The sequence below is a fragment of the Mustela putorius genome, unplaced genomic scaffold (genome assembly GCF_011764305.1).
Source record: "Mustela putorius furo isolate JIRA1106 unplaced genomic scaffold, ASM1176430v1.1 tig00000450_pilon_pilon_pilon, whole genome shotgun sequence".
NCBI classification, from domain to species: Eukaryota; Metazoa; Chordata; class Mammalia; order Carnivora; family Mustelidae; genus Mustela; species Mustela putorius.
The window spans coordinates 23,859,076-23,884,465 of record NW_025421385.1 but is presented as its reverse complement, the minus strand read 5'-3'; the positions used below and the strand labels follow the sequence as shown (position 1 = coordinate 23,884,465).

The 25,390-nt window shown below is 34.2% G+C and overlaps 1 protein-coding gene across 2 annotated transcripts in view; it reads right to left on the bottom strand.

Moving 5' to 3' along the window:
- SEC63 (SEC63 homolog, protein translocation regulator) overlaps positions 1 to 25,390 on the bottom strand; it is a 71,662-nt gene that overhangs the window by 28,510 nt on the left and 17,762 nt on the right. The window contains exons 3-14 of one of the 2 annotated variants that reach the window (XM_045080236.1): positions 21,392 to 21,506; positions 19,962 to 20,074; positions 12,412 to 12,473; positions 11,744 to 11,802; positions 10,375 to 10,425; positions 9,041 to 9,149; positions 6,877 to 6,971; positions 6,646 to 6,778; positions 5,062 to 5,154; positions 3,506 to 3,660; positions 2,285 to 2,332; positions 1,573 to 1,720 (exon numbers count right to left, since the gene is read on the bottom strand). In XM_045080236.1, the coding sequence (XP_044936171.1) occupies positions 1,573 to 1,720; positions 2,285 to 2,332; positions 3,506 to 3,660; positions 5,062 to 5,154; positions 6,646 to 6,778; positions 6,877 to 6,971; positions 9,041 to 9,149; positions 10,375 to 10,425; positions 11,744 to 11,802; positions 12,412 to 12,473; positions 19,962 to 20,074; positions 21,392 to 21,506 (1,181 nt within the window). The remainder of the gene's footprint in view (positions 1 to 1,572; positions 1,721 to 2,284; positions 2,333 to 3,505; positions 3,661 to 5,061; positions 5,155 to 6,645; positions 6,779 to 6,876; positions 6,972 to 9,040; positions 9,150 to 10,374; positions 10,426 to 11,743; positions 11,803 to 12,411; positions 12,474 to 19,961; positions 20,075 to 21,391; positions 21,507 to 25,390) is intronic. The other variant, XM_004753453.3, reaches the window with a different exon arrangement.

Here is a 25,390-nt window from a genome sequence, read left to right as displayed (position 1 = left end):
AAGCCCTGAGTCAGTTCCAAGCTGAGTATGGAGCCTGCTTAAGATTCTCTCTCCCTCTCCCTCTGCTCCTCCCCAACTCCCTCTCTGCCATCTCCCCGTAACCAACCAGCCCCTGCCTCGTGCTCTAAAAAAGAAAAAATAATAATTATTATTTAAAAAGAAGGATAAAATATCCTTTCTTCAATGTGGAAATCTCCATTATCTCATATCAAACCTGGGCTACACATCTGTCAACACTGCACAACAACTCAGAGTTGCGTGAACACCGCATGCGAATTAACAACTCTAACAATATCTACCTGCCATTTGAGGCTTTCAAGTGGAAAAAAGCCTACAGGAGATTCTAGACAACCTCTAAACAATGTGGGAAAGTGATCCACCATCTCTAGCACTTGATCTTGAAGATGCTCCTTTCCTGCTTCTAAAATTCTTCTACTCTCCCTTCTACTCATATTAACACATTTGGGTAGCACTGTGAAAATATAGTAAATGTCTATGCAAGATGCTATGGAATGAAATACATCATGAAGTTTCCCGGTAAGATCACAAGGAAATCCAAACTCCCCACAGTCCCAGTTTTCATTACATGTATCCTACACTCCAGCCAAAACGAAACCAGATCGCAATTTACTTTACCTCTCAAACACCCCAGTCTTTGAAAGCCATTTTTCTCTTTTCAATTCCATTAGAATGCAAACTCAGTAAGGAAGAAGTTTGCCTTACTAGTATTTCCCCAAAACCGAGAAAAATGAGTGGCACTCAATAGTTGTTGAATGAACAGACAGCGTAAAGTCTGTGTCATTCACTTAACACTTGGCCTATGTTTCTTTGTTTTTAATCCTAGGTCTACATCCTAATTTCTCAACTACACTATAAACTGTTTAAAGACAGATACCATTTCTAATACATCCTTGTATTCTTGGTCCCACAAAATTGTTCTCACAACAGGAACTTAATAAATGTCAAAATGCAGGATAAAGTTACAATGAAGGCAGGGAGCAACAATCTCTAATTCTGTCACCACCATAAGATACTATTATTCAGCTATTAAAACGGGCACTCATAGGACAATTGTGAAGGTAGAAAAATCAATTTTTCACCCCAGCAGACACAGAGACATGTTGAGAAAAACACATGAAATGTGGCACAGAACATGGCAATTTCCAAGGCTTACTAAAGTAAACTGGACTTTTAAAAATTAATTTTAGAAGTAAGCAGCTATTTCTTTTATACTAACAATGTACACTTCAAGTATTTTTTCAGTGCACCTGAAAATCTTTCATTCTTTGAAAAGTTAAGATATTCCTAAAATGTGAACTACAAAACAGAGTCCTCAGGCTTAATCTCATTCTGAGGAAGATAAAAGTAAGATTCTTTGGGATTCTATCAGTGGTCTCAGAACTATTAAGCATATATCATATTCCATTACAGCCAATCTGACAGGTAAACTACAGTTCTGGGAAGTCTAATTACACATTATGATATCAAACGCTTTGAGAACTTTAACCCACATAAACAAAAGCCAATCTATCAAAAGGGGGAAAATGGTCAACAGCGAAACCTCCCACTTACCTTGTGATTTTATATCCATGGTCACATATGGGAAACTACCAAGGACAGCCATAACCTCTTCATATTTTTCATCTTCGAGGAAGTGCAGTAGATTGTGACGATCTGATTCTTTTAAACTCACCAAATCCTGAATAGTCTTAATTTTGTACTGAATTTCAAAAGAGAGAGAGAGAGAGAGAGAGAGAAAATAAATTCCAAAGTCATAGAATTTTTCACAAAAAGAAAATTAGCATGTTTCACTAAAACAAAATCCAGAAACTTTTAGAAAAATGCTAAGATTATACTGGGTCCCAAACTTGCAATGGTTCTACTTACAATCTTTCAACTTTACAATGCTGAGAAAGCAATGTGCTCAGTAGAAACTGTACTCTGAATTTTGATCTTTTCCAGTTCTAATGATATTTGACACCACACTATTGTTACGCTGGGGAGCAGCAGCGAACTGCAGCTTCCAGTCAGCCACGTGATCCATACAACCATTCCGTACCCATACAATCATTCGGTTTTTCACTTTCAGTACAGTATTCAATAAATTACATGAGACAGATATTCAACACTTTATTAAAAAACAGGCTTTGTGTTAGATGATTTTGCCCAACTGTAGGTTAATGTAAGTGTTCTGCGCATGTTTAAGGTAGGCTAAGCTAAGCTATGATGTTTGGTAGGCTAGGTGTATTAAATGCATTTTCGACTTAGGATATTTTCAACTTACGATCGATGGCTTTATGAGGATGTAACCCCACTGTAAGCTGAGGAAGATCTGCATACACATTTCAAAGCAAAAAATACAACTTTATAGCATTTCATGGCCTTTTATCCAAAGAAATTCAAATTTAGGATTTTTCTTTAATTACAAAGTTAATACAGGATAATTTTTTTCATTTAGAAAAAATAAAGTTAGGGGAAAAAAACAGTAATATTCATAGAATCTTGACCCAACCAAGAACAACTGTCATTTGATATGTTCAGTTTGCTGACCCATATTTTCAATTTTAATGATAAAAACCTGTAAGAGTATGAACTTATCTCCAAGTACAACTACACCCTTAAAGTTTTACTATACAATATTCTCATTTTTGTTATTTTCTAAATACAGCTGTTTGTTACCGCAGTAATACCCATGGAGGCTTAAGGGATACTTAGAAAGTGTTAATTTCCAGGCATTTGATACTAGTTATTAATATTTTACTTTCACAGACAGGGCTTAGATCATGAGGAATGGACAATGCCCACTTTTTGATTACACAGTTTTCAATTAAAAATGTGAATAAATTTATAAGGGCAATACAATTAACTGAAAGGACAGAGAACCCATATGTGAATCTCTAATACACATTAGTTCTACCTTAATATGCTACCAAATCCAATGTCTATCTTCCACCCACTTTGTCTAATGTATACAAAGTAATGTTCAAAATCGCCTATCAGAATTATTATTTGCTTCTTCTTATATTTCCTCAAGTTTTTTCATTTATACATATTTTTGCCATATCTTAAGATTATCAGATCTTTACTATAGATTATATTACCTAAACTAGAAGTATCTTTATTTGATCTACTTGTGTTTTGAGAACTTGATTTTTTTTGGTCCTATTCAACCAATAAACCATTAGAGCCAGGCATGAAATGACTGGAAAGCACACAGTGCATTTTTACTTTGTATATTTATTTCTGATACCATAATATAAAGTCTTAATTGCTAAAATGCACTGACCTTCCCAAAGTAGTAAAATCACTTATAGCAGGTAAATAGTATAAAACACCTAATTAAGAAAATGCTAACAGAACCACTTTAGGGATAACTGTAGGGTGTTTAAGACATTCTAAATCTAAGAAATTCACAGTAAACCCTTCTAGAACACTTTTCATTTGTGTTGCCTTTAAGTAACATGACAAACTGTTTAAAGCAGATTTTAAAGTGGCAAAGAATTACCTTTTTATGATTAGAAACTCTCCTAAGATTGTCCTCTTCAATGTGAGGGAGCTGTAGAAGGGGAGACTTAAACTGCTGAAGGCCCTGCACAGCCATCTGGGAAAGCTTCATGCAGTTTTCTAGGGATGCCAAAGTTGGAGCACGAAACTCCCTTTCTTAGAAAGAATAGGAGAAAAAGAAAAAACAAGGCTGGACTTTTTATATGTTCCAGAGTATATAACTCATTACAAAAACATGACTCATATGAATATCATTAACACCCCAAATTTTAAGATCATAGTGTTGATTTTCCTTTAGAAGTTGTAAGATCCAGTATGGAGGTTCCTCAGAAAGTTAAAACTACAACTACTCTATGACCCAGCAACTGCACTACTAAGTATTTACCCAAAGGATACAAAATAGAGATTTGAAGGGAGAATGCACCCTAATGTTTATGGTGGTATTATCAACAATAGCCAAACTATAGAGAGAGCCCAAATGTCCAACAATCAACGAATGGGTAAAGATGTGGTGTGCATATATACAAAATGGAATATTACTCAGTTATCAAAAAGCATGAAATCTTGCCATTTGCAACAATGTGGACAGAGCCAGAGTGTATTATGCTAAGTGATAAAAGTCAGATAAAGATTAAATACCACATGATCTCATTCATATGTGGAATCTTAGGAAAGAAAAGATGAACATATAGGAAGTGGGAGAGGGGAGGAGAGAGAAGCCCTAAGACACTCTTAATGATAGAGAATAAACTGAGGGTTGATGGAACAAGGTGGGTGAGGGATGGGCTAAATGGTGATGGGTATTAAAGAAGGCACTTGTTGTGATCTGCACTGGGTGTTGTATGTAAGTGATAATCACTGAATTCTACTCCAGAAACCAATGTTGCACTGTATGTTACTTCCTAAAATTAAAAAAAAAAAGTCGTAAGATACCAAAAATATATAAACATGTTCAAATGCAACAATAATTATCCAACAAGCATTGGTTTAACAGAATAATTCTCTGCATCTCCTCCCAAAACAGTAAATTATCAGTATCAATAACATACTGATACCATGCCAAGAACTGACATCGGCCATAACAACAAACCACAACCATTATCTCCTTTCTTAAGGGTCTCCCTTTCCATTACTGACCACAAACTTCGTCATTCTTTTTTCTTTCCCCTCAATCTTTTTTCCCTTCATGCGAAAAATACTACATGTCAGATGAGTCATCATCACTTAAATTATTTCAAACTCATTGTTAAAATACAGAAAAACCTAACTCTAAAAATATTCAAAGGAATGAAAAGGTATCTTAAATCTTTACAAACAGTAAGTGACAAAACAATAAGACAATAAATAAATTCAAAAACATGAGTGTGATAAAGACTTTGCATAATGGAAAATATAGGAAAGAAGTAAGAAAAACCATGAACCAGAAGTTGGAAAGCCGATTCAACTTCTCTATAGGCAGAATTACTGTTGGTGCTCATAAATGCTGAAACTATGAAGTATACTCTGCAGAAGCTTGCAAGAAAAAGGACAACATAATTAATTACATTCCCACCTCACCTTCACGGCTCCGAGCCATTATTATTAGCTGGCAGATAACATTAACCATTTCTTGAAGCAGGGCAGGGCATTTTTTCAACATAAATTGCTGATCTGCAAAGCAATAGAAAACCTGAAACAAATCATTCCACTTTTATAGTTAAAACATCTTTATCACCTATAGTCCTAGACTAATACTAAATTTAAGCTGTCCCAAAAATATTTCACATGACCTCAGAATTTTACAGGTTGAACACAACAGTTTCCCCTCAGCAGCAATGGCAAAAATCAGTCAGAGAACCCTAGCTCAGATTAGATGTTTTGAAGGCAATTTTTAGTATTATGGTGGCGTGCTTTGTAAGTTACCTCCCTTTTCTAGAAGAACAGTTTTAAACTTAATTCTAATCTTACTATATTTAAGAATCTTAAGAATCTTCTTGTGTACCTAAGAATAATACCTGAGAATAAAAGTTAACTCAATGCAGAAAGAGAAGGGGGAGGAAGGGGAAAGCGACAGACTCATTTTTACTGCATGTAACAGTTAACTATTAAGATCATCCATTGTGGTTAGTACTCAACCTAAAAAAGTATTTGTTCCCTGTTTCTTAGATAATTGGTAAGAAATGGAGATGGATTCACATCTGCAGAGAATATTAGGAAAATCAGAATTACTGATTAATTTGCAATTCCAACAATGCCTAAATAGCAATCCTTCATTCCATCACAAGTATCCTATCTTATCACCAATTACTGAACATCAACAAGCCTTGTTTTCAGAAGCATCTGATTACATTATTGGCTTCAAAAAGGGACAGATGAAGAGGAGCTTTATTCAGAAAGAATATTTATTCCCTAGGAATAATAATTTTCTTTTGAAACTTCAAATGAAGTAATACCAAGTAAAGAAGAAATGACAAATTCATAACACCCCTGGAAAAAGCACTGTCCTAGCCACTGCTTTTCTTTTACATAGAGATGAAGCTCCAAGCTATTTAGGAAGCTTTCAATAAAGATTAAACCCTAATCAGGAATCACTGCTGGAGGTGATGGTAGAAGTGGCGGTTGACTGAAATATTTGTTGTGAAATCCATTTTTCTTCCCCCGAACAGCTTGAAAAGCTTATAAAATCTTTTTGAAAAAGTCACTAGAAATTACTATATAATCTGCAACTGAATAAACATTTCTCAAAGTATTTTCTCACCTTGAAATACTAAATTTTAACATTTATCAAAATATCTTACTTTAGACCTTCAAAATATTTGTGAATTATGCAGCATAAAGATTTCTTTTTAAAAGGTCCTTGAGCAATTATTTGAGGAAAAAAAAACAGGACCAAAACACTGCACCACGAGGTCTAATTAAATGCACTGCTTCTGTACCATTAAACCCTGCAGAGGGACACCTGGGTGGCTCAGTCAGTTAAGCACCCAACTCAGGTCATGATCTCAGGTTCGTGAGATGGATCCCCACCCCAGGCTCCATCCTCAGCTTCAAGTTGGCTTGAGAGCCTTTCCCCCTCCTTCTCCCTACCCCAGGCTCATGTGTGCTCTCTAAAATAAATGAAGTCTTAAAAAAAAAAAACCCCTGCAGATATTAGAATCATACCTTCTTCAAGGGTCTCAGGAATTTTCATTCTAGCAAGATGAGATAGTAAAAGAACTCTGGCTTTCAGGCTATATGGGCAGGTAAGTGGAGGTTCATTCTTCTTTAAATTAATGCTGCCAATTTCTCTGATTAGCTAGAGTAAATAAAATAATTATTAAAAAAGATACCTAAAAAAGCATTAACCTTAATACCTAAATGCTTGTACCAAGGAATCTGGGCAATAGGCCTAACCTGAGGTATTAAAATATTATCTGTTGGTCTGCTTGTGGCATCTTTATTATACTGAGGATCAAATTCAGAGGCTCCAGCCAAAACCATGATAAGACCTGAGAAAACAAAAGTAATATGAAGGTAAATAAATACATTTGCTCACCTAATAATTTCCTCTCCTATGATATTTCATTAATGCTACACTAAGGCAATTTTCCACTTGTTTGTAAAGCTAAAAATCATCTGAACTCCACTAACAAGTATTCATTTTTCCCATAAAAAACATTTCACTTTTAAAAACACGTACAATATTACCTATCACAAGTAAATAGAAATACACATCAAATTAAGGGCCCTGAAGCACTGGATGCATGAAAATCAGTTCAAACAGCATTTGTTTCTAGACTTAAGTATATATTCCACTGAAACTTTCTATAGAGTAATTATTAAGTAATTATTAGCTAATTACAGAGTAATTATTAAATTACTACTAATAAGTAATTATTAAGTAATTATTGATAACTATTATATGAAAAAGAGGGGACTCCATAGTTAAGCAAGGCTGAGAAACAATGAGTTAAAAAGAGTTTTAGGTGCCTTTACTTCATGACTTCTCAGAGTCTTAAGTAAACTGAAATACTCTAATTTACAGAAATTTTTATTATGGAATTCTGGAGGGTTTATGGGAAGTGTTCTTTGATGTACACATGATTCGCAGCCACATATACTATTAGCATTACTTGTTAGCCCATACACGCTCTTTAAAGACTGGCACTACAGTCATCAATCTTACCTTCTCGCAGAAAATACATACAATGTATTCACAAAAAGCAGGACAGTACAGAGGTTAACAGCATAGACCCTAGAGTTTCACTCCCTAACTAAATGACCTAGGACAATGTTCTTCACCTCTCTATGGGCCTCACTTTCTAAGAACATGCCTGACACACAGTAGGCACAGTATATGTGTATGCCATCACTACCCTCAAATGTTTCATGAAACAACTATTCCTAAAACAGCTATACAATATATGATGCCAACACTAAAGTAATCAAGGATACATAACCAAGCCTACCAGCAGCTAAACAATGCTTTTCAGGCAGAACTGTGTAAGGAAAAGTGTCACCATCAGAAATAGAAATCATGATCACTGATGCAAAAAACACATTAAAACACATTATAAACATGAAGCACTTTCCATAAGAGGGTTTCTATATTAATACTTCAATTCAACATAAGGAAAAGTGATATATGTGTGCAAAATGGAAAGTAACAGCCACTTGCTCCTCAGAAGTAAAAGATTTGCTCATTCCAAAAATAAAAGATCTGTTCACATAGTCATAAGATTCTGAGAAGTCTTTTTCTATCAAAAAAAATTAATAAAACTGGCAAATCAAAACTACAGAAAACTCCATTTAGGTTTTGGAACAAAAATTTTTTAAAATTTGTATCTTCCTTTTTTTTTTTTCCCTAAGGAGGGGAAGGAGGGCTTGTCTATGTCTATAAGTTCTACGGAGCAGTGATTCTGAAAGGCAATACTATATGCTCCAAGGATGAAATTTATAATGTTAGCTTTATGGAATCAAATAAAGTATTTTAGATGGAACTTTTTTTTTCCATAAAGAAATTCTGAAATAAAACTCTGGGAATGAAACACTCTGGCAATTTTCTTTCAACATATCCAAGACCTCTACTTATTTTATTGAAACTAATACAGTATTTTGCACTGATTTAGGGCCTGGAAACCAGACTGCTTGAGTTCAATCCTAATTCTACCACTTACTATATGCATCCTTAAGCTCAGTTTCCCCAACTATAAAATGTGCTTAAAAACAGTAACTTACTTATAGGAGCAAAATAAAGATTAAATGAGTTAACACATACATATTCCCTAGCAATGCCTGGTATACAACAAAATACTCAAGAAATATTAGCTAGTATTTTTACAAAATTAACCACATGAAGCTTTACCATAAAATTTCTAGGGGGAAAAAAAAATATATATGTATAGCTGAGTAAGTGGTAATAACAGAAATACAGTACATGTGAACAAAGAGTGTTAGCATTCTCCTCCAGCTTTAGTTATATGAACAGAATACAAAACTGAAATGAAATGTCTCCAATTGACTATGTGTCATATAAATGATTCAGAAAATAAAATCATAGCTACTTAAATTTACTTACGTTTCATATCCATATTTCGGGTTTTATAAACAAAATATGTATAAATCTGTGTTGTGCGTATTAGGATCTGGTCTCCACTATAGCGTATTGAGCGATACCACCAAGAGCCCTAAAATGCAAATAAAATTAAACAATAAATAAAGCATCAAAATAAAGCATCAAAATCACAATAAATATTAGGTTTGATGCAGAGTATGTTTCTGGTCAAATTTTCTAACTGTTCATAAAACAAGTAACAATACCTGAACTTAAGAACAAATGCTTTGTTACATATTTCAAATTATTCAGCTAGTACTTATACTGCCCAACACCTAAACATCAACCTACCTCACTACATACATAGCATTAAAACATTTATGGTTCATTTGAAGACAAAACAGAAACAAAACAACCCACTGCATAAAAGCGACAAGCTGGTTCCTGACACAGTTTGTATTTAATAAATATTTGGTAAGTTAGAGTACAGGAGCAATTTTATAGTTGATACGCTATTTCATTCACATGATTCCATATAGCTGGATCCTCACACAACAAACCTATGAAGAAGGCAAGATGAGTTAATTATCAAGCTTACTACAGGGACTCAGAGGAACTATAAGCCCAGACAGAAAATCACCAGTCACAAAAGAAACAGTAAAATCATAAACTTTATGTCATCTCCATATTGAGTATTATGAAATAGTTTTTAAAAATGAAGTTGCTCTGTATGTTATAGCTCCAATATAGAAAACAAAAAAGTCACAGAACAATACATACAGTAAGATGACATTTTTTTTTAAAGTGTGTCTGTATATACAATCTATAGAAAACTATCTGAAAGGGGTGTCTGGGTGCCTCAGCTGGTTAAGCATCCAACTCTTAATTTCTGTTCAGGTCATGATCTCAGGGTCCTGGGAACCGGCCCTGCACTGGGCTCCATGCTCAGCAGGGAGTCTGCTTGAGATTCTCTCTCTCCCTCTCCCCCTACCCCTCCCCCCTCAAAAATAAATAAAAAAAATTTTTTAAATCTCAAAGGGATAATACCAAACTTATCGGTGATTATCCTAACAAAGAAATGAAGTTGATGAAGGTGATAAAGGAAGACATTCTAAACTCTAAATACACCTGTATTATTTCAGTTGTGTTTAACTTTTGTATCAGGAGGAGATACATACTTTAATATACTCAAATGGTATCACCTTTAGAAGACCTTTAAAGTTTAGCTGAATATAAGATTCTTAAAATTCAAGGATCCATGTATTCTATTCTAATACAAATTGCAATCTTATAGGGAGACTCCAAAGCATGCCATCAATTCCCTTTCCAAAAATTGTTAATAAAGAGTTAGAACTTACTACAACAACGGGAAGGATAACCATGAATGCTAATCCATATACAAGTAAAACCTAGAATTGAAAAGAAAATAATTATGGTTTTCACATGTCAATTATAACATTTAAGAACACTTATATTTTAGGCCTACATGGGGGAGGCACTCTCAGAAACACTCCTCACATACTATTTCATTTAATCCTTATTTTCAAACTTAGTGAGAAAGGTTCCATTATTATCTCTCTTTTGCAAACAGAGAACTTGCAGCACACACAGGTTACACAGCCACTAAGCGGTGGATCCAGGAGCGGAATCTAGGCATTTTGACTCTAAAAATGTATGCTTTTATCCACTATAATACCTTTTAATCTGCTGAGTAGGTAACACCATCAAACCAGCTTTATAAATGATATTTTCCATCCAGTCAGATACTTACAGATGCACACCTTAGCAAGTAGTTAGTGTCTTAGAAATAAATAATAGAAGCCTAGTTCCCAATCAAGGAGCAACTTCATAATGTTTTGTTGACAAGTAATTTCTATCTATTGGTCTTAGGTTTTCCTACTACTACTTGATCCCAAATCAGTTAGCTAACTACCTTTCTCTTCTCCAGTATTCCCACAGTAATTCTAAGCATGACAGACTTTTATATATAAAACCATTTACCCCTGAAGATGATGAATGCTTGTCAGCCATGAAATAACATTAAACAGCCATTTTTCTAAACAAATTACAGACTATATGAATTTTGTTTTTTATTGCTTCAAAGATAGCCCCTAATTGTTTTTAAGAAATGTGAAATAGGGAAACATCTATTCTTAGTTTATCTTAGTTAAGAGGTTTTAGAGTTGTAGCATTACCACTGATTAAAGTCTGATAGCCTGGGGTGCCTGGGTGGCTCAGCTGGTTGAGTCTGCTTCAGATTCTTTGTCCCTCCCTCTCGGCCCCTCCTCTCTCTCCCACGTAAATAAAATCTTAAAAAAAAAGAAAATCTGATATCCTACTGCCTCCCTAAGTACCACAGGGAATATATACAGCATTTAGTATACGTTAACATTATAATTTAGCTTGGATAAATGCAAAATGAAGGATAATTTAAATTTTGAGTACTATTTAAGATACCATATAAAACCATAGTTCTCCAAACCAAGGATAAGATCTGACCTGAAACTGCTCCAAAAAAAAAATCACAACTTTAAGGTTTTAAAACTACATTTAAAACACACTGCCCAAACAGCAACCGAATGAGAACCAATTCTTTTTTCTATCACGTAAAAAGTTTTCACAGTACAGTTACATTAAAAACAGCACATCAGTATTTTGTTATAGCTCTCTTTATATTACTAAGATATATTTAACACATTATAATGTGTCTTATTTACATGCACTCACCAAAATTGAGTTTTTCTGGTCGACAATCCAAGCTGGCAAGGCAATTCCAAAGCTTGTGGCTAAAATAGAAAGAGTTATTTCAGAAGAATCTCCACTTTCAGTTTTATTATTTAGTTATATCCTGAAATTCTGCCTCCCAACTTCCCCCACCCCCAAAAAAGCTTTGAGAATGATTATATAATATGTGTTCCCATTGCATAAAAGTTAATGGATTTTTCAGGGAGGGGGAGAGAGAATCAACCAAAGTACATGAATTTCTCCTTAGTAAATCTAAATTCCTGGGTATGCAAACACCATGAATATACAAGAAAATGTCTAAAGTCAATAAAGAAAAACAGATTGTTTTCATACAACTTTTATCAACTGCTAGCTGGAAATTCTGAATAATTACAGTGATTACTCATCTCATCAATCCAACCTAAGTTCTACCTTTCAAACTGGTTGCTAGAAAGAAAAATAAAGTAAAAATTAGCTAAAGAGAACTCATTTACATATCTATTTAATTCCTTGAGTTATAATTTTCTTATCCACAAACTAAAAAGATCAAAAAATTCCTTTCAATCTATTAATATTTTCATTTTATACATATATATACACACATACACACACATAAATACACACACACACACGCCATATCACCAGTAATTTTTAATTATTATTTACCACACCTTGAGGGCCATCTGGATTTCCAAACTCTTCCCAATTTTTCCGCGACTCTTCATCAGTTAAACTATCATTAAAAGAATAAAATTGCAAAATTAGAAAACCATATCTGAAAAGTACTCATATATACAAACTCTATTAGCTAACCAACTCGTTTTTATAGATATTAATTTTAGAAAATCAAGAAAAGCCTCTCTGAAATCAACAAAAAAAAAGAGGAAAGCAAGGAGTTCTACATTTAAGTAAATGAGAACTACTGAGCCTTCATAGAAATTCCTAGTTGGCCCATGGGTTCTCAAGTTTTGCCAGTTCAAGCTGGAAGATAAAACTTTAAAAGTTACTACATTTTCCTGAGAAGGCAGGGAGGATTATAGGTGACTTTTTTCTTATATCCTTATATATTTTCCAAAATTTCTTCAGTGACCCTTATTTATACTTTAATAATATGTACCTACTTATAAACTTAATAGAAATTGATAATAATCCCTCCAAAACTGGTACCACATTCTCAAAGGAAAAAATCAAGACCTTTAAAATTCCATTGCTATAGAAAAGGTCATTTGCATTATGCTGAGGTCACAATTTTCTCCTAAAACAAATGCCAGAAGGACTTGGAAAATACCTGCTAAAGCAAGAGTTTCCTAACCCAGCAATATAAAAATGACAGAGTGATTTTTCGAACACGTAATAAGAAATATAACTCTTGATCTGGGCCATGGCAAGGCACAGAATGAAAGTGGTTTTATTCCAGGTCCCAAAATAGATGTTAAAAACACACTAAAAGAAAATTCAATTCCTTCAAAAACTTTACAATGTTATTAAGCAGACAAGGCAGACACACACAAAATGATGAGTAACATCATAAGAAAGGCATTTTTTGAAGACCAAGTGGCAAAAGATTATGTTTATGTCCAAATCAAATTTTAACCTTTCCAGAACATACACACATAGGATAGAATGTAGTTTTCTATTCAACAAGAGAGAAAATACAGAAGTTCCTTTAAAAGTATAGCAAAAATTTTCAGTGATTTCAATTTTTATTCTCTAAACCATAATTTCTATTTGTTATTATTTTTTTAAGTAAGCTCTATACCCAACGTGGGGCTTGCACACTCTACCGTCTCAGCCAGCCAGGTGCCCCTAATTTTTTTTTTTTTTTAAAGATTTTATTTATTTATTTGACAGACAGAGATTACAAGTAGGCAGAGAGGCAGGCAGAGAGAGGAAGGGAAGCAGGCTCCCTGCTGAGCAGAGAACCCGATGTGGAGCTCAATCCCAGGACCCTGGGATCATGACCTAAGCCAAAGGCAGAGGCTTTAACCCACTGAGCCACCCAAGCGCCCCCTAATTTTTTTTTTAATTGAAGTAGAATTAACACACAATACTGCCATTAGTTTCAGACATACAAAATAGAGATTGACAAATTTAAGAGTTATGCTATGTTTACAAGTGTGGCTACCATCTTTTGCTACACAATGCCATTATGATACCATTGACTATGTTCCCTATGACTTATTTTTTTTTTTTTTTGATTTAATTTATTTATTTGACAGAGAGAGATCACAAGTAGACAGAGAGGCAGGCAGAGAGAGAGAGAGAGAGAGAGAGGGAAGCAGGCTCCCTGCTGAGCAGAGAGCCAGACGTGGGACTCGATCCCAGGGACCTGAGATCATGACCTGAGCCAAAGGCAGAGGCCTAACCCACTGAGCCACCCAGGTGCCCCTGACTTATTTTTTAAAATCCCCTTTTATTCCCATGACTTATTTTTTCTGTAAATCTGTATCTCCTACTCCCCTTTACCCAATTTACCTATCCCCCCATCCCTGCCCCTTCTGGCAACCTCAGTTTGTTCTCTGTTTTAATGGGTCTGTTTCTGCTCTTCGGTTATTTGTTTTCTAAGTTCCACATATAAGTGAAATCATACGGTCTTTCTCTGCCTTATTTCATTTAGCATAATACCCTCTAGGTCCATCCATGTTGTTACAAATGGCACGATCACATCATTTTTTATGGATGAATAACTGTGTGTGTGTGTGTGTGTGTGTGTGTGTGTGTGTGTACCACATCTTCCTTATCCACTCATCCATCAATGGACACTTGGGTTGTTTCCATATCTTGGCTATTATATACTGAAATAAACATAGGGGTGCATGTATCTTTTTGAATCAGTGTCTTTGCTTTCTTTAGGTAAAAACTCAATAGTGGCATTGAGTGCCACTCAATTGAGTGGCTCATATGGTATTTCTATTTTTAATATTTTGAGGAACCTCCACACTATTTTCCATGGTGGCTATACCAATTTACATTCCCACCAACAGTGCATGGAAACTGCCACATCCTTGCCAACACTTATTTTTCTTTTTGATTATAGCCATTTTGACAGACGAAAGGTGATAACTCATTGTGATTTTGATTTGCTTTTCCCTGATTAGTGCTGTTGAGCATCTTTTCATGTTTATTGACCATCTATATGTCTTCTTTGGAAAAATGTCTACTAAGGTCTTCTGCCCTTCTTTTAATTGTATTGTTGGTTTTCTGGTGTTGCATTATGTAAATTCTTTATATATAATTTTGTACATTAACCCCTTATTGAATATATCTTTGCAAACATCTTCTCCTATTCAGCAGGTTGCCTTTTTGTTTTACTGGCTTCCTCCACCGTGCAAAAGCTTTTTATTTTGGTGTAGTCCCAAAAGTTAATTTTTGCTTTTGTTTCCCTTGCCTTACAATCTTTTTTTAAATCTTTTTAAGTAGGCTCCATGCCCAATGTGGGGCTTTAACTCACAACCCTGATATCAAGAGCTGCATGCTCTATTGACTGACTGAACCCACCAGGCATCCCTGCCTTGTGATTTTTATCTAGAAAAATGCCGCTATGGCGGATCTCAAAGAAATTACTGCCTATGTTCTTCTAGGTGCTTTATGGTTTCAGGTCTCATAACTAGGTCTTTATAATCTATTTTGAGTTTATTTTTGTGTATGATGTAAGAAAGTGGTCCAGTTCAATTCTTTCACATGTAACTGTCCAGTTTTCCCAGCATCATTTTTGAAGAGACTGACTTTCCCCATTATATATTTTTGCCTCCTTTGTAATAGATTAATTGACCGTATAAATGCAGATTTATTTCTGGGCTCTCTATTCTGTTCCCTTGATCTGTGTTCTATTTTTGTTCTATTTTATACAGTTTAGTTACTTTAACTTTGTAGTATATCTTAAAACCTGGAACTGTTATACTTCCAGCTTTTTCTTCAAGATTGCTTTGGCTATTTGATGTCTCTTGTGGTTCCATCTAATTTTAGAATTATTCTAGTTCTGTGAAAAATGCTATTGGTATTTTGATAGGGGTTATATGGGATTCGCAGATTGCTCTGGGTAATACAGACATTTTAAGAATATTAATTCTTCAATCCATGAACACTGAATATCTTTCCATTTATTTGTATCATCTTTAATTTCTTTCATAAGTGTTTTATACAGAGTACAGAGGTCTTTCACCTCCTTAAGTTTATTTCTAGGTATTTTATTCTTTTTAATGCAATTATAAATGAAATTGTTTTTTCTTAAATTCTCTTTCTGCTATTTCATTATTAGTGCATAAAAATGCAACCAATTTCTAGGTATTAATATTGTATTCTACAACTTTAGTGAATCTATTTATTACTTTTAGAAGTCTTTTGGTGGTCTTTAGGGTTTTCTGTGTATAGTATCATGCCATCTGCAAAAGGTCACAGTCTAACTCTTTCCTTACCACCATGGAAGTCTTTTACTTATTTATTTTTTCTTGTCTGACTGCTTTGGCTAACACTTCTAGTACTATGTTGAATAGAAGTGGTCAGAGTGGACATCCTTGTCTTAGCTCAGTTTTTCACCACTGAATATGATGTCAGCTGTGGGTTTTTCATATATGGCCTTTATCATGTTGAGGTATATTCCCTCTAAAAGTTTAGGGAGAGTGTTATCAAAAAACAGATGTTGAATTTTACAAAATGTTTTTTCTGAACCTATTGAGATGATCACCTGATTTTTATTCCTCCTTCTATTAATGTGGTGTATCACCCTCACTGATTTTGCAAATACTGAGACATCCTTGCATCTCCAGAATAAATCCTACTTGATTGTGGTGAATGATCCTTTTAATGCATTGTTGAATGTGACTTGGTAATATCTTGTTGAGGATTTCTGTACCTATGTTCATCAGGGATTGAAAATATTTTAAACTTACAATTTGGTCATTTATGAAAACAAGTACATTGACATCTTCAATCCCCTTTTAACTTTAACTCCACTTATACCATTTGATCTAAGTCCACAGAAAAATACAGAAGCCAACAAAAAGCACTGTAGAGAGGTTGCAAGTTTGTAAGAAGGGGTGCCTATAGTGGCTCTTTTTTGCTAAGGAAGGGATATTTCTCAAAAAATTTTGCCTCGGTTTCCCTGTACAACTGTCCACTTACCCAGGGCTTTTGCTATTATTTTTCTTCTAATCAGATTCTTTTCCCCAAAATAATTATCTGCTCTTTCTGATGATGGCAGCATAATAAACTGCTCTATTCTTCATACAAGGCCCTCAGATTTTGCAAAATAAAGTATAGCTCACATCATAAAAGCACTTGATTTTTTTCAAACTGCACACACAGCTAATTACCATTCCAATAATTCACTCATTAAGCTAACTTTGCACAACTGGTGTGTGACAGGCTCCATGCTCCATACTCAATCAAATTAAAGGAACTACATCATAAACTTTTTAAAGAAAGCAACATTTTTGGCTACTCATTAGTGCTTCAGTATAACACCATTCCTAAAACCTAAAGCACTTAGAAGTCATGTAATTCTAGGGGTGCCTGCGCAGCTCAGATGGTTAAGCATCTGCCTTCGCTCAGGTCATGATCTCTAGATCCTGGCATCAAGCCCCCTGTAGGGCTCCCTGCTCAGTGGGGAGTCTGCCTCTCCCTCTGCCTCTCTCCTTGTTTGTGCTGGCTCTCTTGCTCCCTCTCCCTCAAATGAATAAATAAAAAATCTTTTAAAAAAGTCATGTCATTTTAGTATAATTCATTTATAATAAGCTTAAACAAGACCAATGATGTTAACAAAATTTTTAAAAATTCAATTGAGTATAAAGTTTCCTAAACATGATTATATCCCTTAACTTTGCAGGTAGGAGGTTGTGTCATAGATTCTATTAGAAATCTGACAAAAGTCTCTAACCCTTCTGGCCCTGGAAAATTGCATAGTTACAAATACACATAAATTCTGTATATAGTTTCAGGGGCCCCAGATTTTATATCCTGATCTAGAGAATGTTTTCACTAAATTATAGGTGAATGACCCCGAGTTCACTACATAAAGCTAAGTTACGTATTCATGCATAGGAACACATGAAAACATGTTTAAAAAAATTGAGCTTTAAAGTAACATCTACATTTTCCACTTGTTATAAAGTAGCTTAAACATGGGTTTTTACCCAATACCAAATCCCAACTATATCCAAAAGAAACCAGAAACTATGAACCAGAAAATCCAACAGTTGGTCTAACTCTTCAAAAATAACCAGACTTCCTTTCCTTTAAGTTAGAAACCGGTATGAAGCAATAGGAATGACCCAGCTTGTTAATATAATGGGCAAATAAGAGAAGAGAAAATATCCTGAATAGCCAAAGCAAATTCTAAAAAAACTCTGCAGTTCAAAGCCTGTAAATGCATTCCAAAGGCTGTCTGAGTTATACTTAGGCTGCTAGGACTATGCATAAAATGGGAACTTCAATCAGCCAGAACTTATATTTATCTAATCCATTTATACTTCCACAAGTTACAAGATCTCAAAGTTCTGGGTCCCATAATCATTTTACTCCTTCATGTGTCTGATGGACCATCAACTATTTAATACATTTTACTTAAAAAACATTTTTTAAAAAGATTTTATTTATTTGATGGAGAGAGACACAGCGAGAAAGGGAACACAAGCAGGAGGAGTGGGAGAGGGAGAAGCAGACTTCCCACAGAGCAAGAAGCCCGATGCGGGCTCCAACCCAGGACCCTCGAATCATGACCTGAGCTGAAGGCAGACGCTTAATGACTGAGCCACCTAGGCACCCCAACTTAAAAAAACATTCTAAAGCTTGATCATACAATTAAGTTAAAACCAAAGGCCAAATATTATTCTTTTGTACTTTTTAGGATAGAGATCATACAAGATAAAGAGTCAGATTTCCAGTAACCTGAGAACAAAATCATGAACTTAAGAATGTTACAATACCTGAAAACTGAGAGGGGGGAAAAAAATCAAAGGCACTAAAATTAAAACTACCAATAAAACAATCTTAGCTATCTTCAGTTTTTCTCAAATTACCTGAAGACAGCGACTAAAGCACTGAAACACTTGTGCAATGAAAGTAAATGCTTGGAGAAGACACAATGAAAAAACGGGGAGACACCAACTGAAAGACACAATCTGGAGAACATCTGCTATGCAGAAAACAAAATGTAGCACATGCTTTAGGAAGTTCCTGAAGACACTGCTTTATCACAGAATCATATATATATATATACATATATATATATATATATAAAAAAACAAGCAACTCACAAAAGAAAGGAAAGGAGACACAGTCAATACACTTTCATTAAGCACAAAATGAGCATTTTCCAAACTTCTATAAGTCATATACCACTTGCACTTGCTATCACATCTGAGTATCCTATTTACTTCTTCTTTTTTCTTTTAAGATTTTATTTATTGATGTGACATAGAGACAGAGACCGTACAGAAGCAGGGGAAGTGACAGGCAAAGGAAGAGGGTGAAGCAGGCTCCCTCTTGATCCCAGGACCATGCAATCATGATCTGAGTCAAAGGCAGATGCTTAACCTACTGAGCCACCCAGGCGCCCTTCCTATTATTTACTTTTATTTTTAAAATCAGCACAAAATTATACATCACTGAGTCCTCTAAAAATAGACAACATCTTGTCTGTATTTTACTCTTTAATTTAACATAAGAGCTGAATGAGGACATGCCTATAAGTCTTGAAGAATCTAGCTAACATTTATCTCTTGTCATATTAACACTCAAGGAAAAACTACCTCTAATTTTATATACTCTACCCTGTTTCCCAGAAATTAAACTAATCTTCAGATAACTTAATGAGACAAGCTACTTTTCCAAAATAAGAGAAATAGAGCTTGTCTAAAAAAAGGCTAGAAATGAAAACAAGGTATAAATATATCCTCTTCTAATCAGAATGCTTAGAAAATTAATTAACATTATCATGTACTACTTAGGTACTCTCATTGTACCTAATACTTAGGTAATAATGTTAATTAATTTTCTAAGCATATACTTAATTTAACCAACTTCACAGGGCAAAAGTACTACTCTAAGATACTTAGAATTCAAGTTTAGTTAAATTAGCAGTTTAGGGTTGGTCAGGCAGTTCCATAAATAACAGACTCAACATATAAGGTCAGTATTTAAAAGCATATGATAACTATTTTATTCAAATAAAAAACTATCTTTACCACTCCTAAAAATGTGTAATGGGTCCTATGATACTTACGCTGCATAAGCTTTTGCTATCCTCATGAACATAACTTCATCACCTCCTTTATCTGGATGATATTTAAGTGACAGCAAACGATACTGTTTCTTAATCTCTGCTACTGTTGCCCCCTAAAAAGAAAGCTTTGTTTCAGTAAAAATAAGCACAATGCTGTAAAAACATAATTCATCCCATTTTGAACTTTAAACATAAATTACTCAACATTTTCAGAAAGAGAAAATGTTTTCTTCCTATATATATGCTGTCCCATAAGTTTCATACCATGTATTTTTTAAATAAAAATATACTTATTTTGTCTAATGTTTATTTTATTGAGCACCCACTTGATATTGTGTGGTATACTAGGCACCAATGATTTAAGAATGAAACCACACAATGTCATATTAAAATAAAATAAAAGGATAGTAACATTTAAATGATCATAGTAAATTAAGTCTGTCAAGAAATTCTCAAATCAAAGGTTAACTTCTTTTCTAAGAAATAATCAGAAGAATATCTGGTTTCATTTGTTTACCAATATTTTAATATTAAACACTCAAGAAGTTTACCTTAACTGTTTCCTAATTAGACTCAATTTCTATTAAAAATTTTCATATTGATTTTTATGGCATTAAATTGCCCCCCCAAATCTTTTAATCTTAAAAAAACTCTCTTGATGACCATAATCATCACAAAAAGAAAAATCAGAAGATATGATGCAAATTCAGCTTTTCCAAAACAGAAAACTAGAAGACATGTTTTGTATTAGTATTACATGAATACCTGGATAAAGCCATCTACTGAGCAAATACGAGAAGTAAAGAAAGTGGTTTGGGGAAAAAATGGAATGAGCACTAGATTCAGTTTGACTCCAGACAAGACACAAATTTTCCAGGCCTCATTTTCTCCACTGGAAAAAAAGGCTAGATGGTCTCCAGCATTCATTTCAGTCCTAACTTTCCACTGATAAAAGACTAATTTTCTATTGGGACCCATCTCAATCAAGTTCAATCAAGAGATTACCTAGGGAGTATAGCCAAGGTTAACCTCAATTTCCACTAACAATGAAACCAGTTCTTTGTAAGACCTAAAGACTTAACACACTGCTTTAGTGTCAACTAACACAGGATCATGAGATTTTTACCCTCCAAGTAACATAAATGAACCTCCTGGTTTTAACTTTGCATTAAACCAATCTTACAAAAGTCTTTAAAAAATATCCTAACTTCTCATCTCATTTTTCAATATTCTTTATTTAGCAATTTCAAACCAAGCCTTATAGGATGGAAATTAACATCTGTAGCTTAAAAAACATACATACATTAGAGTAACAATGGATTACATATCCAAAGTCTAATTTCTTTAGGCATAACCCAATTCCTTTTAGGATATGGGCTTACAGTATTTTCACAGGGTCAATAAACTACTGTGCATTGTATACTACTTACAGGATCCAAATTTAATACTTCATAAGGATTATATTCTTGATATTCTCGGTCTGTTTTGGAAACTTTGTATGCAAGGAATAAGAACAATGCCCAGCCTGCAAGCAGAACTATTTTCCTGTTTGGGAAAAAGATAGGTAAAGTATAAATAAATATACCTGTATGGTTTTCCTTAAGAGTCTATAAAGACATTATGACCAAACAAGGCTATAAAACAACCTAAAGTGTCTTACATCACTATGATATTGATTCAGTTCCATAATCTCTGAGTTGTAAATTCCTGTCACAACCTCTGACTTTTTACTCTGAATTCTCTAGAATCTAGCAGTCTGCATCTAGAATCTTGCATGTAATATTCCTTCATTACTATTTGCAGAATTTTATGTATAGAACTTAATTCAATTTATTAAATTATTGGTCTCATATTAGATCAAAATATACTAAGTATTCAGTAAACCATTTATGTAATAAAAAAAAACACAAGAGCTGTTCTTAACCTAATAATTAGACTTTAAGTAAGATAAACTACAAAAAATAATGGGTCAATTGTGCAATGAAGAATGAATAGCCTTGTTTATAACAGTAAAACTTAAGAAACAAATTAAATATCCATTTATATGGAACCAATTAAATAAACCATTTATAGGAGACTAATAAACCAAGACACAGCCAAATAATTAGCCAATACAGATATAAAAAGATGTAAATAGTAGGATAAAAAGGGATATAAAGGAATACAGAAGTTGGAAAAAAAAACCTAACTCCTTCTCTCCAATATGTGCTGTTTAGTAAAAATATTTAAAAGACTGACATTATTAATGTTGGAGAGGCTGAAAAAAAGGAACACTAATACCCTTTACACTCTGAAGGACTATCTGGCAATAAGGTATCAAAACCCTAAAGAAGTATGCAAACACTTTTAACTATTTTAAGAATTTAGAAGGAAATAAACTAGAATTAAGCATATAAAGTATAAAAAGCTGATTACAGATATAGAACAGAAATACACTGAATACACAGAAATAATAACAGAAAACACACCAGAGATGCCCATCAATAGAGTAGTAAGCAAATAAATTAATGGTATATTAATAAAGTGAAATACCACCTAACCAATAAAAACAATATCTGCTGTGGAAGACTATCTACCTTATTAAATTAAAACAAGAAAATCAGCTTTCAAAGATATATGTATAATATGCTATTTTTAATAAATAAAAGTTTATTAAAAATATTAAAGGAAAATGATCTTAATAGTGGCTATATTTCAGTGATGAAATTGAGTAATTTTTATTTTTTTATACTCTTTATATCACAATTTGTTATGCTAAGGACGAATTGTTAAACAAACACATAAAATGAATCCTATGAGCCTAATCAAACAGAATTGGAGAGACCTTTTTTTCAAAGAAAGAAAATGTTACATGTGTTTAAGCTCATTTGGTCAAAACCTAGTTTAAATATGTTTATTTGGAATGAGCCTTCAGGATCAAGTTCCAATCCACCTACTGACCTTTATCACCCAAATTAAAAAAACAAAAACCGAAAAACCCACTCCCAAAGTTCCCTAAGCTTTTCCTACTAACATGCTTTTACTCTTCAATCTTTCCACCTAGAATTCCCATTCCCCATTTCTACTTACCCAAACTATTCATCCTTCAAGACTCACCTCAAACCAATCCTTACCCTTGTCAAAGTGATCAATGGGGAAACCAGAGTTACTCACAAAGAAGCAAAAACCATGACTTTTCTCCTCCAACTCACTGCAAGCTCCTTGAGCACGTGGACAGGATCTTACTGAATTTTTGACTAAATTACTGAGATTTTGACTAACTTACTGAGATTTTGACTAACTGCTTAAACAAAGTTTGCAAAACAAAGTTGGCATTCAGATACAAATTTCTTTCCACCTGGCCAAAATAACGTTCTAATCCTTATTAAGTACCTAATACTGCAAACTGCTTCCCATACTACCTATATCCCCAAAGGGAAAAGAATCTCTACCTAGAACACTCCCGCTTTTACTTAGCTATCTAGGGAGAGGTAATTAAGAACATAGGCTCTGGAACAAATCTACCTGAGGTCAAATCCCAGCTTTATCACTTAACTTAGAGATCTTCTGAAGTTGCTTTACAACTCAGTTTCTAATTTTTAGGATGGGTTTAAGAATTAACAGAGACTAGGTATGTAAAGCACCTAGAAGGTACCTCACAGATAGTAAACAATCGATTCCTGTTAGCTGTTCTCAGTATGTCTGACCCAAACCTCACTCAGAGAAGCCTCCTGTCCCAAGACAGAAAGCCCTTCCTCTGCTCTGTCATGGCACCCCTGGCCCCCCTGCCAGAGCCCTTACTAAACTCTATTATCATTACTTGTTCACTTGCTGGTTTCTCCCACAACTGTTAGGTTGCTGAACCACATCTATTTGTTAATCACAATATATCAGTTCCTGGTATAATAGGCACACAATGACTACTTATTGAATGAAAATGAAAATAATATACATGGTAATTTTTAACTCAAACCCGAAAGTCTGCCATACCTTCGATATGCTACAGAACATGTGAATATCTAGAAGTTAATAATTCCACATTTTGTTTTGCCAGTGCCCCAAAGGCTAAGAAAGCTCAGAAAACAAAGATAAAAGTAAAACTGAAAATCACTAAAACAAGACTTAAAAGCAAACAAGGGTAGAAGGGAGAGGAAATCAAAACACCTAGGATGAACTATACCCCATGAGAGATGCTCCACATGTTGTACCTGGCTCTCTGAGAAGAAGGAAGGAAGAGAGGATTAGAGAAGCTCGTACCAGAAGCCCCCAGGCTGATGAAAACTAACCACCAATAAAATCACACTTTAATTTCCTGAAAGCTAAAGCAAATGTGGAAACAGAATGGATTTCATCATGATCTACACCCAATTTTTTAAAAACATATTTAGGTCCTGTGAAAAGATAAACATTTTCCCCTACATAAAGCGTCACTGATCAACTTTGTGAAGTCTTGCGCTTTTTCTTTAAAAGTCAACTTCCAGAAATTAGAGCATTACACCATGACTGCTTAATTGTGAAACAATGCTTTAAGGTTAAGTAGCACAAAGGTTTTGATGTTTCCGACCTTATCTAAATTGTTACCCAGTTATCTGTTTAATTCTTCCTCACTTACAAACATCCCTTAATCTGTGCTCCCATTTAAGTAAAGCAATTTACTAATCACTGAACAGAACTTCAGAGTTGGGTTTTTTCCTTGAAAACTGGGGTTCAGATACCCACAAAGTATTGATCAAAACCTAAAAAGGAAGAGATTGGGAGGCCAAAAATATTTGCCTTGCTACCTCCTGAAACTATAATTTAAAATGAGAAGCAAAAGCAAAGAATAAACAGTGAACATAAAATACTCTTCTAAAAACTAATTTTGCCTTTTAGTTTCACACCAATGAAGAACTCTTAACACCAAAGCTAAAATTTCCCTCCGTCTGCAGAGGAACTAAACTAAGCAAAGTAAAACCTTACAAAGAAAAACCATTTAAACCCCTTGAAGTTACACAGATAAGTTGAAACTATCATCATTTAAGCCCAGATTAAAAAATAAATGGTTCTATTTTTACTAATTTCCTCTGCTAGTTCTTCCCCTAATTCCCCTATCTACTGGATGGACAGATATAAGTAATTCATAAGATATAATCCTCCAAAAATGGTAACTCTTTCACCTATCAGATTCACCTGTTACTGCAAAATTGATGTCTCAGAGTGAAAACCCAAAGCCTAGGCTCTAAACCAGCATACCCCATAGCCTTATAAAATCAAACAGGCCTGCTCTAATTAAACATGCTACTGGCCTGTTTAATCAAACTGACCTGCCAAAATAAAAGGTGCTGCTCTACCACTTCTAGCTCCAGGACCCTGGTCAAGTTACCTCATCTTCCTTTTAATTTATTCATCTGACAAAACAGCAAAAACATCTACTCTGAAGTTAATAATAAAATTATGAGATAACACACAAA